This window comes from Rosa rugosa, chromosome 2 (assembly GCF_958449725.1).
Source record: "Rosa rugosa chromosome 2, drRosRugo1.1, whole genome shotgun sequence".
Lineage (NCBI taxonomy): Eukaryota > Viridiplantae > Streptophyta > Magnoliopsida > Rosales > Rosaceae > Rosa > Rosa rugosa.
Genome location: NC_084821.1, coordinates 16,134,762 through 16,148,626, shown reverse-complemented (window position 1 = coordinate 16,148,626; position 13,865 = coordinate 16,134,762). Strand labels below are relative to the sequence as shown.

At 38.2% G+C, this 13,865-nt stretch overlaps 1 protein-coding gene across 1 annotated transcript; it reads left to right on the top strand.

The window, feature by feature from the left end:
* The first annotated feature begins 12,915 nt into the window (after positions 1 to 12,915).
* On the top strand, positions 12,916 to 13,573 carry LOC133733712 (probable histone H2B.1). Its single transcript, XM_062161354.1, has one exon. It carries the CDS (start codon positions 13,014 to 13,016, stop codon positions 13,458 to 13,460), a length of 447 nt encoding a protein of 148 aa, XP_062017338.1. The 5' UTR covers positions 12,916 to 13,013; the 3' UTR covers positions 13,461 to 13,573.
* Positions 13,574 to 13,865: the final 292 nt, after the last annotated feature.

Genomic DNA, 13,865 nt, shown 5'->3' with positions numbered 1-13,865 from the left:
GGCCTCCCTTCTTTTTTTTTTTAAGAAATATCTCATTGTATATGCAGGTCCTTGTATCTTCCTAACACACCATGGCTCTCGAGGTATCTAGTCTGGTCGATCATCATTTTGTGTTTGAAGATGGTCTTAAAAGGGGTCAGTTTAGAGGCAATTTTGAAACCTCCAAAGATGTCAGTCTTAAGCAGATTTCCAGGTTGCTGATTGAGAGGGGGGATTATCCGGCAGCCCCCATAAACTTTGAGTATTCGTGTGGTTTGGTTACAGGGTGGCCGCAGTGGGTTGACAATAAGCTAAATGACGAGGCCACGAGAATTAGACTTTCAGAGGCTGCTGTCCTATCTTCTGTATTCATCTCTGCTCGATGTGACATTAACAGGGATGTGGAGTCTCTTCGCCATGTGGTACAGAGGTGGAATCCTCATACACATACTTTTGTCTGTGAGTGGGGAGAGTTTACCCCTACTTTGGAGGACGTCTTCAACATTATAAGGCTTCCAATTACTGGTTCAGTCAACCCCTTTTCTTATGATTTCCTCCCTCTTTTTTTTTTTTAGGAGCAGAATCATCCTTCGAATGTCGGTGAGAGTAATGACAGGGTTGGTCATGACACAGCAGTTCACGTGATAGCAAATGCTTCATACTCTGCCACATTATTGGTGCACGAGAAGTTTAGCTTGAATGAAAGAGGTTTAGCATGCCCCTTAGGGTCCATAAGTACAACTCCAGCTCCTCCTCCATTAGCCGTGGCTGACCCGACGAAGTGAAGGGTCCAAGGTTCTTCTTCTTCAACCACTGCTGTCATTCCAGGTAATTCTTCGAGTATATCATGAGAAAAATCTAATCCTTCTTCTTCTAGGAAGAGAGTGATCATGTCAATCATGGCTTGTCCCTTAATAGCCCTTGGTGTCGTATGCATGAACTTATCAAAATCCACTTTGGGCTTGAAGCGCCGAATAGGTTTTTGGATGTATTGTTCCTTCACATTACCCTTGTCACTTGCCTTCTTGTCATGTTTTCTTCCTTCTTTCTTCTCACTCTTAGCTTCAAAACCTTTTAAATAACCGACAATCTTTCTAGTACCATCGCTGTACACTTCAGTATAGGTGAGGTTATGCTTTTCAGCATAAGTCAGTACAGTCTTGGGACTAGCCAACCTACTGTTGGTAATAGGTCCCAACTCTAACTGGGCTGCTGGCTTCCACAAAGAGCCTGAACCTGCACAACACCCCCTCCAATAGCAACTATAAGCATGGGAAACGTTAGCATTTGCAGCATTCCCTGGCAACTGAGATGGGAGGTCCGCAATTCTGCCAACAAAATCAAATACACATTTAAGCTCCATAGGAGAACAATTCCTAATCTTCGAGTTAAGAGAGCGACGAGGAGGCGAGGGAATATCCTGAAGGTAACCAAGTTGCCGCATCACTCTATCAGGAGAATAAACAACAGTGAAAAGATCCAAGTCCTCCTTATCCTCACTGATGGATGGGATAAAATTTGGGCGAATAGTCAAGTAGAGCTCAACACGACCAAGAGCCGTAGCGCACTACTCTTCTCTACCAGAAAATGAAAAGGTCTCAAACTTAGAAGGCTGGAGATAGGGCTGCCAAATGAAATTACTTACATCATCCAACATACTCGAGGCAAACACTGTCTTATCTTGCTTTCTTTTGAACCAGCGACACAGCAGAGGAAGTACCGGCGGTAAATATTCAGTTTGTGCTTACGTGCTGCCTTCCTTATCGTTGTTATACAATTCCAAGGACAGACCCACGGTCAGGGGTTCCACCTTTAACCCTTTGAACCGTTCCCAGATGAATACTTGCAGAAAGGTGGTAAAAACCAAAGTAGTAACTCCACACTGACCAACACTCTCTAACTCATCAATAACGATGTAGTCAAGCAGACGATAGACATGTCCGAGAAACATCAGTCCTAAAGGAAACCTATTGCCGGCTGCTATTGCAATTGCCAAGGGAAACACGCGCTCTTCAACATACTCATAAGAGAACTCAATGAAGACGGTACTATCTCTGGAGGTTTCAAATTTGTCTTCATTGTGTTCTCTTATGAGTATGTTGAAGAGCGTGTGTTTCCCTTGGCAATTGCAATAGCAGCCGACAATAGGTTTCCTTTACGACCGATGTTTCTTGGACATGTCTATCGTCTGCTTGACTACATCGTTATTGATGAGTTAGAGAGTGTTGGGTGTGTGTGGAGTTACTACTTTAGTTTCTACCACCTTTCTGCAAGTATTCATCTGGGAACGGTTCAAAGGGTTAAAGGTGGAACCCCTGACCGTGGGTCTGTCCTTGGAATTGTACAACAACGATAAGGAAGGCAGCAAGCAAGCACAGACTGAATATTTGTCATCGGTACTTCCTATGCTGTGTCGCTGGTTCAAAAGGAAGCAACATAAGACAGTGTTTGCCCCGAGTATGTTAGATGATGTAAGTAATTTCATTTGGCAGCCCTATCTCCAGCCTTCTAAGTTTGAGACCTTTTCATTTTCTGGTAGAGAAGAGTAGTGCGCTACGGCTCTTGGTCGTGTTGAGCTCTACTTGACTATTCGCAAAAATTTTATCCCATCCATCAGTGAGGATAAGGAGGACTTGGATCTTTTCACTGTTGTTTATTCTCCTGATAGAGTGATGCGGCAACTTGGTTACCTTCAGGATATTCCCTCGCCTCCTCGTTGCTCTCTTAACTCGAAGATTTGGAATTGTTCTCCTATGGAGCTTAAATGTGTATTTGATTTTGCTGGCAGAATTGCGGACCTCCCATCTCAGTTGCCAGGGAATGCTGCAAATGCTAACGTTTCCCATGCTTATAGTTGCTATTGGAGGGGGGTGTTGTGCAGGTTCAGGCTCTTTGTGGAAGCCAGCAGCCCTCAGTTAGAGTTGGGACCTATTACCAACAGTAGGTTGGCTAGTCCCAAGACTGTACTGACTTATGCTGAAAAGCATAACCTCACCTATACTGAAGTGTACAGCGATCAGTGGCGGAGCCAGAAATTTAAGTTTGCTGGGGCAGGAAAACAAATTAATAATATTAAAATATAAAAAAATCCTTTAAAAGAACTCCAATGAGCTATTAATACTCCATGATTTCTGCAATAGGATCTAATTTTATTTTCAAGTATTTTAACATGGACTAAATACTGTTTAGTCCTTGAGCTTTTGACAACAAAACACTTCAGTCCCTAGCTTTCTAATTTCACATGTTTAGTCATTGTACTTTCAGAATTTGGACCAATAGGTCCATTCCGTTACTCTCCGTAAAAAAACACCGTTATGTTGCTGACGTGGCAATTCGTCTGCATCAAAAAGTCTATTATACCCTTACATTCCTTTTTTTTTTCCTTAATTTCTTTTTTTTTTCTCTGTTTTTTTTTTATTTTTTTCTTTCACTTATCGTGACTTCTCTATCTCAACCCCTCAAATCTCTCCACCCTCAAATCTCGCCGCCCCAAACTCTAAGCCACTGATCGATCTCACCTCCCCTCGAAGCCCAAGGAACCCGCCTAGCTTCGACCTTATCTCCATCGATCCTACCTCCTTCAAGCTCAACCTCCGAATCCTCAACGCCGACAGCTTCGAATTGGTGAGACGAAGAACATGGATGCAAGGAAAGGACAGAGAAGTAGAAAAATTACCAGGCAGGAGATTGCCAGATTTTACAAATTTGTAGACTTTGGTGTTTTTGCAGAAGCACTTGAAGATCGAGACCCATATCAATCTTCTTGATCAAAAACCCAGATTGAAACGCAGCCGGCTGGGACTTGATGGCTTTCGCTCAGATTGAGTCTGGAAATACGGCGGCGTTTTGCTTCTCGATTTGTAGCAACATCTCCGGCGAGTTCTTCGAGGCCGGCACCTCGATTCTCCGGCAAGTTCTTGTGCAATGTGTGATTTGGTTTTGTTGTTTGATTGTGATTTGAGTGGTCAAGTTTTGATCTTGGTTAGAAGTTGGATTGCCACCGCCGCGTTTGAGGAGGAGGAGAGAGTGGATGCTGAAGTGGGTGAGCTCGGGCTTCTTCTCACATGAAGAACAGAGGTGGGTTCGTTGCTGACGAAGCTGCTGTTGATGAAAAGCTCCTTGTCTTTCTCTCTTTGATTTCTGGGTTCGACTTTCTTCAAGCTTGGTTTGAATTAATTGCATCTGTTTTGCCTTGTATATGAGATGAAATCTGTTTTGCATTTGTCTCATATCTTTCTGCAATACTTTTTCAGTTATTTGTATCAATTGGAATTTTTGATTGATAGTGGAGATGACTCTGCTCATGAACGTCATCTGGGTAGGAGATGATGAGGCGGAGGTAGATGTAGATTGGGGAAGAGATGCCAGATTGAGTTTGAAGTTGCGAAACTTGACGGCGGAGATTTTCATGGAGAAAAAAGGAAGAAGAAGAGATAAAAAAGGGAAAAAAAAAAACAGAAAAAAAAGAAAGAAAAAAAATTATAAAAAAAAGAACTGAGGGCATAATAGACATTTTGATGTCGAAAAATTGCCATGTCAACTATTTAACTGAGGTTTTAGACGGAAATGACCTATTGGTCCGAAATTTTGAAGTATAAGGACTAAACATGTGAAATTAGAAGGCCAGGGACTGAAATGTTTTTTGATCAAAAGTCCAAGGACTAAACAATATTTAGTCCTTTTAACATCTTTGTAAAAAAAAAAAAAAGTTTATAATTGACAAAAGAATTAGTTGAGAATTTTTATTGATGTTAATAAATATATTTTTTTAATAATTTCAGTATTGGATTTAAAAATCCATAAGTAAAAAGAAAATATGAATAATTAATTATGCGATTGATGTCAAAAAGACTTTCGGAATTAGAGGTACTCTAATATGTACCTTAATATTAGATTATCAAAAGAGGGTCCAAACTCCAAAAGGGACAAAACTGATCTGCAATCATTCTTGGTCTAAAAAAGAACAAAGACGCCCATAGGAATCGAAACCACAACGTTAAGAGCCTTGTGCTCTACCAACTGAACTAGACTATCATTCATTCATTTGTCCAGTTAATATATAATATATACGTTCTGAAAATCAAAACTGGGGCACGTGACCCAGTGTGCCCTTGTGTCCCTCTGCCTCTGACAGCGATGGTACTAGAAAGATTGTCGGTTATTTAAAAGGTTTTGAAGCTAAGAGTGCGAAGAAAGAAGGAAGAAAGCATGACAAGAAGGCAAGTGACAAGGGTAATGTGAAGGAACAAAACACCCAAAAACCTATTCGGCGCTTCAAGCCCAAAGTGGATTTTGATAAGTTCATGCATACGACCCGTCATGGAGTCAAGTTGATGATTCCTCCAAGCACGTTGCTTCAAAAGAACAAGGAGGTGAAGAAGAAAACATCTTTAACTTCCCGAGCAAATGGTACTTCTCATGCAAAGCAAGTGAATGCTACAAGTTTTGAAGTGAAAAAAAAGGACAAAGAGGAAGGCTGATGTAGATTTTGGTGTCCCTCTTCATCGAAGCAATCGTGTAAAGTCTATGAGTTCTCCTTCTCCTCGTGGTCCTCCAGTTTATGTTGAGTTGCCTGATACGGAGTCCGATCATGGAGAGGGTTCTCAAGGGGGTCCAACTGATTCTTCTAAAGAGGACCGTATTAATTTTTCAAAAGAGGCATCTGATCATGTGCCTGAAATGCCTCTCAAGGATGTAATTAATCAAGATAGTGACGATCGGGTTGTTTCTTCTTCTTCCTTCCCCTTTTTTTTGCAACGACTTCTCCTCTTTTTTTTTTTTTGGAGGAAGCTAAAACTGATTCTCTTTCGTAGGTTGTCGAAGATGAAGGCATGAGTGATGGTGGTAACCAAGTTTGTCGCATCCTTGTTGCTCTCTCTCTTTTTAATTTTTTTATATAGCAGAGATTCTTCTTTCACTTTTTTTTTTTGTAAATCTGACAATGTTAATTCTTCGCAGGCTATCAAAAACGGCGGTGTGAACAATGACGATCAAGTATGTCCCAGCTATTTTTTTTCTTTTATTGTATGTGTCACATGCACGGAGATCCTTTGGCTCAAAGTATATTCTCCTTAGGTTGACGGGGAGTTTGAGCCTTTGCAGCAAAGTCCAAATGAGGATGAAAATAATGATCAGGTAGCTTGTTTGTTCGAAACCGAAAGCTTGGATTTTTTTTTTGCATTGCCGTGATGATGTGCTTTTGAATTGAAGCCTTTAGCCTTTTATTTGCTTGCTGCCGTATGTTGAAAATACTTTCATGCATGTTCATCAGATCCTTAGTTTATGAATGTAATAACCCGAAACTTAGTATCACTGTAGAGCACTCTAAGATACCTTAAACTTAGAAGTAATCCAAGTATCTTCTAAGCACTTTTTTTTTAGAAACCAATGATACCACATGCTATACTTACAAGTTATATAGGTAAATTTTTAGAGTTCTAGTAAACTTTCTAAAATACGTTAGTTCGTATTACTTGTGTACACTCGATATTTGTTTTCAAACCCAAGACTATTATCTATGTTATTTTTGTGATGCATGTTATTTTAGTACTAATTATTGCTATTTTTTTTACCTTAAGAAAGCACTAAAGTTCTTTACTTATTAATTGGGTAAATGTGCATATGGATATGTGAGTACATACATACATACATATATATATATATATATATATATACATATATATATATAGCAAGCTGATTTATGCTTTCTTTCTTTTATTATCTTTTTAATTTTATTTTTCTCATTTATCCTAATTAGACACTCACCTTAGTGGATTAGCCATTCACCTTACAATAATTAGTCACTTACTTATTTTATGCTTATTTCTAGCCTATATAAACACATGATCTCTATCATATTTTCCTACAAGCTTAACAATCAAGTGCAAAACTGATTTGAAGCCTCCTTAGTTGAAGAGAAAACTCAAGATTCTCACACAAATCCTTCACTCTTTTTCTCTTAAGAAATTCCCTTTTTGTCAAAGAAGTCCAAGCTTGATTTCAAGACCAAAATCTTCACCTCACCTTCTGAGTTCCTTAAGTAAGTACATGAATACCTTCCTATATTCTTTTGTCTTTAAGATTTATCAAATTGCATAATCAATGATAAAATGGAAAAGGATCTGCTTTGCTGCAAACTCGTATTTTCGTATATAACAAATTCTGTTTTGTCAAAACTAATTACAGTATTAAATTCCTCATCAAAAGTTCTTTAATTTAGGCTTTTGAATCACTCAAAAAGGTTAAGAAATGAAGAAGTTATGGCTAATCAAAGTTTTCAACTTTTAAACTCGCTGGAAATCTCATACAGCCATCACAACTTCAAAAATTCATATCTCCCTCATTTCTTATCCGTTTTCTACAAACTTTATATCAATTTGAAGCTTAGGACCTCTACTTGTGATCTGGAAAGTTTGAGAATTAATGGTAAAATACACCGTACGTAAAGACTTAAACATCAAAGGTCAGTATCAAAAATATCGGTTTCTGTACTGTTATGGTTCTTCACCCTTTCTGGACTATATCCCTCTGATCTGGACTACATGACTTATTCCATTGAATTCCTTGTGAAAAATCCTTTGAAATGGTGTACTCATTTGACTAATTCGGACTTGTGATGGACAATATAACACATTTTGAAGTTTGATGACTCTAATCGGAGAATCATGAACATGGTTGATGAACTTCAATGGATTTGGACATAAGAACTGAAATACTAACTATAATATAATTTTGTTAAATTGTGTATACTTATTTAATGCTTGCACTTTATTATTTTACTTTATTTCAGTTATTTACAAGCTTATTAATTGTGTATAGTTACTCATTTAATGTTTGTGCTTTATTATTTTACTTGATTTCAATTATGTATAAGCTTATTTATTTTATTATATATGTTGCTTGCAAGTGAATTTACTTATTTGTGTTATACAATTATGTTACATATGTTTTCATATGAGATTATTGCTAAATATATGTATCTATATGTGTGCGTACATATACATATATATTACGATATATAATTCATAAAGATTGTATTTTGTGAATTTGATTATGTTTGAGAAGTACAATTGTGAAGCCGGGTGATTAGTACTACCCCGTGCTTAAGTGAATTACTGGTAAACGTGTTTTGGTGTTATGTGGAAGTTAGCTTTGGGCCCTAGTCCCTACAGATAGTGCACTATTATACTCTTAGGAAGGGTGCTTACTTTGAGTATACATGCCTTGGTTGTGTCCTTGGTATGCTGCGGCTTACCCGTACTTTGGGAATAGTACGTCGGTCCCTAGTACGTGGATTTATGATTTGATACCAGTCAACCTGGTTTTCCCGTGTTTTGGGTATAGTACGTCGGACCCTAACACGTGGATTTGTGTTTTGTTACCAGTTAATCCGAAAATTCACTAAGAAGAGAAGTGTACTTATATTATTTTGATCAAATATCTGTCTGCGATATATTTTATCAATATGTTATGATGCTAAGTGAAAAGAGAATCAAGCATGTATTGCTTAAAGTTTATTTCACATATTAATGCTGCAATATTTGTTGGTTCAATAAGGAGATGTGATTAAGTGATTTATTACCAGTCTCATAAACCATTCACACGAATGAATATATTTGTATATATGTGTGTGTGTATTGTGTGTATACATATACATATTTAAGAATTCGTATTAACTTATAAATGGTTCTTGGTACATTTTAACTTGGTTGTCCAAGTTTGATTTCTTATAAGACACATTAATATAAGAATGTAAGTTGTGTACTTACTGGGCTTGTGTTGCTCATGATGCTACACCTTCTTGTTTTCAGGTAACGAGTAGACGCTTGGGGAAAGTGGGGTGATTCTCTAAATAAATGAATGTTTTATTTTCTACTACTATTTCAAGAGAAATAATGTAATATATTTTTGTTCAACTTCAGTATTGTAAAAATAATAATTTCAATTCCTAATAAAAGCACTATTCAGACTTATTTACAAATTCTCTTACTTTAATTTATTCTTTGAGGAAGTTTTGTTTGAAACAACCCACATCACGAATTCGGGTATCATATTTCAATATAATATTGGTCTCGGGTTTGGGGTGTGACAATGAAAAAGTAGTTAAATGAGTAATGACATAGAGATAAGATAGCTAAACAAGCTGATGTGTTAAAATTAATGAGGCATGTGTGCGTATGTGTATTGGTTTAATGCATATAGGCGTCAGGTGGTTGTAGTATGCATAATTACGTTTGCTAAATAAAAAATAAGTATTTGAGAGAACAAGATGCACGGTGATTTGAAATCAATGTTTAATTACTATAGTTGAAAAGTCAAAGTGTTGCGTTTACTTGCTAAGTCGTGGGACAAAGTAAGAAAATCATGTAATCAAATAATTAACAGAAGTAAAACTAAATGAAATGTAACATATAAATTGATAACGTCTGTATTAGTTATGTGAAGTGTGTGTCATATAGTGCATGACTTTTGCGTTAAGAATGGTGATAAAATGCCTGCAACATTGTGTGAAAAATGAAATAAGAGTGACAAAAAGAATAAAAGGAAACGTATGATTTGATAATTGAAAGATGAGAGAGATGATTTGCTGCTGGGAACAACAGCAGGAGTAATACTTTTGAAAAACCATGAGTACTAAATAGCGTGAACGAATAAATTTGCAAGTAAGATGAGTTATAATGAAGCAAGTTCTCAGGTAAAATAATCCATGTGCAACAAAATAGAAATGAAAGAGAACAAAATTGGAATGAGATGCGCCTTTTGCTATGATTATGGTTATTTGCTTGGAGTAACAGATTAGGGAATCACTTTCTTCTCTTGAGGTATGTTGCATTACTCATGCGTCTGTTTTGATTTCTTGGTCTTGCTTGCAAAGTGTGTTTGAGCATCGCAGACATATATATATATATATATATATATATATATATATATATATATATATATATATATATATATTTACGATAATGCAGCATGTCGTTGAAGTATTTATGTGTACTGACTTTATGCTTTCCCAGCCATCATAGTTTGTGGTAATACTGCACTTGGTACTGCTGCGTTATATGATAGTGAGTTTTGCCCCTTTGATAATGCGAAATGTGAAAAGCATGTAATATTTCACAGGATCACATATTTTTCTTTTCTAATGATTTCCTCCCTCTTTTTTTGTAGGAGCATAATCATCCCTCGGATGTCGGTGATGGTAATGACGGGGTTGGTCATGACACAACGGTACATGCTTTATTGGTTGAGTCCGATAAGCATGCTCCAGAGGTTGATAAGATGAGTATCATTGAGGCTCAAGGCCTCGACCCAAGCTTGCCTGCTAAAGGGTTAACTAGTGAGTGGGCGACCCGTATGAACAACTTCATGATTCAATTTGCTTCTAAAGAGGAGTCCGCTTTAAGCATGGCTGACGTTACTCCAGCATTGAATGGAGACACTGCTGATTTTGCGGGCGTGAAAATTCCTTTAGAGTTAGCGGGTCCTTTGGTTAGATTTGCTGAGAAATATAGTGGGGGAGATATCTTTAACTTAATTGATCGAGACTATACTTCAAGAAAGAAGTGCGAGTTGATTAAGGAACTTGGCATGATGTTGTACAACATGGAAGTTTGTCAGATAAAAGATGGACAAGTGTTCCTTATTTGGAGATCAGATGCTTGCCGTGATTTCATGGGGGCAGGTTTTAATGTTGGCTTCCTGTTGGATTCCTTAAAACAAGGTGTAGAACACTTCTTTGGTTATATGATGAGGCCTGAAGGATCGGAGAACCAGTGTGTTTAAATTCGTGGTCTGCAGGAGATGGTTTTACAAACCAAGAAGGAGCTTGCACGTCTTGAGGGAGAATTGCGCAAGGCTCAGGATGATTTGAATTCCAGTTTGCACGATGTTCCTATGCCTGCTATGGAGTGCGTACTGGAGTCTTCTTGGAAGGTCGACGGTTGCTTATTTCATTATTTGTACTAGGGTTCATACTGCTTTGTAGCATGAGTGCAATGCAACTTTTGCTTTAATTGCGCGCTTGTATATGGAAGCTTGTTTAGTAGGCCTAAACTTTGAATGCAGCAACATGTATGAATGCTTATCTTTATCTATTGTCGAAGTTGTTCTTGTCTTGCTTGTCTCTCTCTCTTTTTTTTTTTTTTTTCTAGGAAGGTTGGGGGCTAAATTTCGAATAGTATTTTGCTTACTGCCGGAATTGTATTATTGAATCTTGCTGCTGGGATTTCAAACTGTGATCGCCTCTTTCTTTTTTTTTGCTTTTTTCTTTTTTCACTCTAGCCCCCTTGTATAGATTCATGAAATCTTCAGTTAAAGCATCTTGATTTATACTGATGATTTAGTAAATGGAGCAAGACAATGGTGATTTTATTTGGAAACACCTTTTCATTTCACATTGCAAACTTCTTGGTACAGATTTAGGCATCATCATGGTGATGTACCATACAAAAGCTTCTGAATAATAAAATAGAAGATGTGTATTTGCAAGTGACTACAGAGATTGATAGAGGTATTTTTATTGGAAAGGAAACTAAATGATAAGATAGGGACCTTCATGTATTAAGGTCTAACAGTGGTAAGGCTTGAGCCATTTGCCATTGATGGGATCAGTCAGCTCACCGCTGTTAGCATGAACAAGACGGTAATAACCACTGCTGTGAGACTCCTGGCCTTAACGACAAATGGTCCTTCCCACTAAGTTGCGAACTTAGAAGGGCCATGCATCTGTCTTCTTACCCAGTCAACGGTTCTAAGGACTAAATCCCCTTCTTTGAAGCTTCTCTCTTTGACTGTTCTATTGTAAGCTTTGGTCACTCTTTGCCGATACGCTTCTGCCCTTTCCTCTGCTTGTCTTCATCTCTCATCTACTGCTTCAAGGTCTATCATCCTCCAATTGGAACCAAGAGATTTTGAAATTTGGTTAAGATAGAATGATGGTGAATGGATGTAATGGAATAGATGCTATGGTACTCATCCTCCTTGCTCCTCCATGAATGTGGCCTGAAAATACATGGCATCACCGTGAGTGGTGGTGCGACGCCTCTTGTGCCGCTAAAAGTGGTGGTGCACGGAAAATTTGACAGAATTTCACTTTTTTCTCCTCTTGTCAAGATTTTCTACAAAACATGGAATTGGATTAGTCAATATTAAATTGGACTTTAGAACAAGTAATTTCCATGTTTTAGGGCACAAATATGTATATGAATTATGATCCAACAGCTTTAGAGCGAGGCTTCATGAAAATCGAAGTCGAAGGTGATTCTAAGCTCGTCATTAATGCTGTTTGTGGAATCCTCAGACCACCCAAGACTTTTCAAGATAATCGAAGACATGCGAAGGTAATTGGCTGCACAGTTTGATTCTATCTCATTCAAGCATGTTTTAAGAGAAGCAGACTTTGTGACTGATGCAATAGCCACTCTAGGTCATGATACAACTTGGACCAATAGAGTTCCTACTAAGGCTACTTTTGCTTTGTTGTTTGACATGGTTGCCCAAAAGTTTTAATCTTTAATAGTTATTTTCTTTTTAAAAAAATTTCGTTTTATATGGCTCAAACGCTGTTGATTATTTAAAAAAATAAATTGATTCAATAAGTTCGACCATGTCATCTGTATAATTCACTTCAAAAGTTCAAATATGATGTCTAGAGATAAAAACAAGGTCAATGCTTTATGTTTATTTTTATAATAAGTCGATGCTTTATGTTCTTTCCAAAAGAAAAGAAAATGTCGATAACATTTGAGGAAAACCACCATCCAGGTCCACAAGCCAAGTCACCGATCCGTGACAAAACTCTCTTTAAACCGTCGATGCAAGCCGTTTCCCAAAACTAATTTTACGGCCGATCCCTACGCCAAATCATCGATCCCCGCGAGTCCTCTCTTAGCCAATAAGAATCGATCTCTCTCCCTTATATATTAAAACCACCCCACATCTCCAAATCCCACACAACCCCTCTCGCTCCCAATCTCTCTCTACTTTCTCAATTTCCCAAATTCTCGAACCCTAACTCTCTCTCTCTCCAACCCCAAATGGCGCCCAAGGCAGAGAAGAAGCCCGCCGAGAAGAAGCCGGCAGAGGAGAAGAAGTCCACCGTCGCCGAGAAGGCCCCGGCAGAGAAGAAGCCCAAGGCCGGCAAGAAGCTCCCCAAGGAGGCCGGAGCCGCCGCCGGAGACAAGAAGAAGAAGAGGAACAAGAAGAGCGTAGAGACCTACAAGATCTACATCTTCAAGGTCCTCAAGCAGGTCCACCCTGACATCGGGATCTCCAGCAAGGCCATGGGAATCATGAACAGCTTCATCAACGATATCTTCGAGAAGCTCGCTCAGGAGTCGTCGAGGCTTGCGAGGTACAACAAGAAGCCGACGATTACTTCTCGGGAGATCCAGACCGCTGTGAGGCTTGTACTTCCCGGTGAATTGGCCAAGCACGCTGTTTCTGAGGGTACAAAGGCTGTGACCAAGTTCACAAGTTCTTAGTGTGGAGGGTTCTGGACTAACTAGCTGCTTTGCTTTTAGTTCTTCTATGTTCAGATTTAGGTTTTTAATTAGTGACTCTGTAATTCTCTTTATGAAATAGATGGTTGATATCATATTGTTTTGGTGTCTTTACAATTTTACATGTTTTGGAATTTGAGTTGTGGATGAATTCGATGTTTCTTTCTGGGTTTGGGGTGGCCCATTTTCCGACATTGGTGTTTGAAACAATCTCTGTGTGAAATCAATTATAATTCAACTTGAAAGCTTTGTCTATCCATCCAGATTTGGAGTATTGGTGTTTGAAACCATTTTTTTTTTTTTTTTGGAATCTTTTGGGTGGTTGTTTTAAGTTGGTTTGGAACTGTTATTAGATTTGTGGTTGTTTGTTATGCGCTTTGTAGCTTG

Bases quoted from the DNA above. Each gene is read 5' to 3' on its own strand.
- LOC133733712 (XM_062161354.1), top strand. From the start codon at position 13,014: ATGGCGCCCAAGGCAGAGAAGAAGCCCGCCGAGAAGAAGCCGGCAGAG.